This window comes from Buceros rhinoceros, unplaced genomic scaffold, assembly GCF_000710305.1.
Source record: "Buceros rhinoceros silvestris isolate BGI_N320 unplaced genomic scaffold, ASM71030v1 scaffold27034, whole genome shotgun sequence".
Classification (NCBI taxonomy): Eukaryota; Metazoa; Chordata; class Aves; order Bucerotiformes; family Bucerotidae; genus Buceros; species Buceros rhinoceros.
Genome location: NW_010408016.1, coordinates 540 through 2,364, shown reverse-complemented (window position 1 = coordinate 2,364; position 1,825 = coordinate 540). Strand labels below are relative to the sequence as shown.

At 59.8% G+C, this 1,825-nt stretch overlaps 1 protein-coding gene across 1 annotated transcript in view; it reads left to right on the top strand.

The window, feature by feature from the left end:
• Positions 1 to 1,825, top strand: part of PCIF1 (PDX1 C-terminal inhibiting factor 1) — a gene marked incomplete at its 3' end in the record, with an annotated part of 7,514 nt that overhangs the window by 5,153 nt on the left and 536 nt on the right. Inside the window, exons 11-13 of the mRNA XM_010134736.1 lie at positions 365 to 690; positions 1,072 to 1,165; positions 1,346 to 1,521. Coding sequence (XP_010133038.1) covers positions 365 to 690; positions 1,072 to 1,165; positions 1,346 to 1,521 — 596 coding nt within the window. The remainder of the gene's footprint in view (positions 1 to 364; positions 691 to 1,071; positions 1,166 to 1,345; positions 1,522 to 1,825) is intronic.

The following is a 1,825-nucleotide window of genomic DNA, read 5'->3' as shown; positions in this document are numbered from 1 at the left end:
CAGGGCTTGAGCCCTTCCTGTGGTCTGCTCTGGGTGTTGGGGATCAAACTGGTGTCTGGGGAGCAGCTGTGACCTCGACAGGAGACCTCAGCGGGGTAGAAATGAATTTTCATGGAAGAAACCTTCAGCAGTTCTTGACTCTGGGGCTGGCTGAAGGCTCGCAGGGGACATGTGTGAAAATGGACAGTGGGGGCTGACCCAGTGGTGTATCTAAAGAGCATTCCGGGAACCTGCATAGGTCTGAGGAGGGGGGAGGGATCCCACGTCCCTAGAGGAGCGGAGCATAGACATGTGGCCCTGGGCCCGTGGTCAGGGCGGGGAGCGGCTGGAGCTGGCCTGGCTCACCAGGGTCTGCTCTCCTCAGATGATGTTTGGTGTGGGCCTGTACGAAGGAACCGGTCTGCAGTCCCTAGAGGAGCGGAGCATAGACATATGGCCCTGGGCCCGTGGTCAGGGCGGGGAGCGGCTGGAGCTGGCCTGGCTCACCAGGGTCTGCTCTCCTCAGATGATGTTTGGTGTGGGCCTGTACGAAGGAACCGGTCTGCAGGGGGCACTGCCCGTGCACGTCTTCGAAGCCCTCCACAAGCTCTTTGGAGTGAGTTTCGAATGCTTTGCCTCGCCCCTGAATTGCTATTTTAAACAGTACTGTTCGGCCTTCTTGGATACAGACGGGTATTTCGGATCCAGGGGGTGAGTCTTGCATTCCGGTGTCCTTGGTGTGTGTCTGGGTGGGCACATTGGGCTGGTGCCTGTGGGGTCTGCACCTCCCAGGGCAGCAAGTGGGCGCTGGTGGTTGCAAAAACACCTGCAAGGAGCTGGGCGGTGGCTCCGCTGCCGGGGCGAGGTGGTTCGTGGGTCTGCCAGCATCTGCCCGTGTTCTGGAGCGGGAGACCTGGGTCCTCAGTGGCCACCGTCGGTGGCTGCTGGTGGAGTGTCCCCGTGACAGACCTGTGTTGTTGGGTACTCGGCCTCGTTGGGAGCACAGTCTCTTTTTCTAGGGAACGGAGCTTTGTAAGGCTGAAAGTGAGATTTCCAGCCTCTCTGATCAGGGTCTTTGCCTTCTCTCTCTAGCCCATGCCTGGATTTCTTCCCTATAAGTGGCTCTTTCGAGGCGAATCCTCCGTTCTGCGAGGAGCTGATGGATGCCATGGTTTCCCACTTCGAGGTACGTTCGCTCGCCTGCGGAGCTGTTCGGAACCGTGTGCTCTGTCCTCTCCTCCCCGCTGCCGTGCAGTGGACAGTGGCTGCTGCAGCTCTGCTTCCAAAGCGAAAGTGTTTCTTCCCCGTCTCCAAACACGTCATTGCTCGGCCAGCACTGAGGTGGTTTGTTTTTTTGTTGAGCTAGAAACTGCTGGAGAGCTCCAGCGAGCCTCTCTCCTTCATCGTCTTCATCCCCGAGTGGCGGGACCCTCCCACGCCAGCCCTGACCCGCATGGAGCAGAGCAAGTTCAAGCGGCACCAGCTCATCCTGCCAGCCTTCGACCACGAGTACCGCAGCGGGTCGCAGCACGTCTGCAAAAAGTAGGCCTGTCTCTCGGGTGCTTCTGGGGATGCGTGTCTGAGGCCGTAGGACGGAAATACCCTGCCCCACACTGAGATCACTGGGCAGTGGGGAGCACAGCCCTGACCCGCATGGAGCAGAGCAAGTTCAAGCGGCACCAGCTCATCCTGCCAGCCTTCGACCACGAGTACCGCAGCGGGTCGCAGCACGTCTGCAAAAAGTAGGCCTGTCTCTCGGGTGCTTCTGGGGATGCGTGTCTGAGGCCGTAGGACGGAAATACCCTGCCCCACACTGAGATCACTGGGCAGTGGGGAGCAGGCAGTG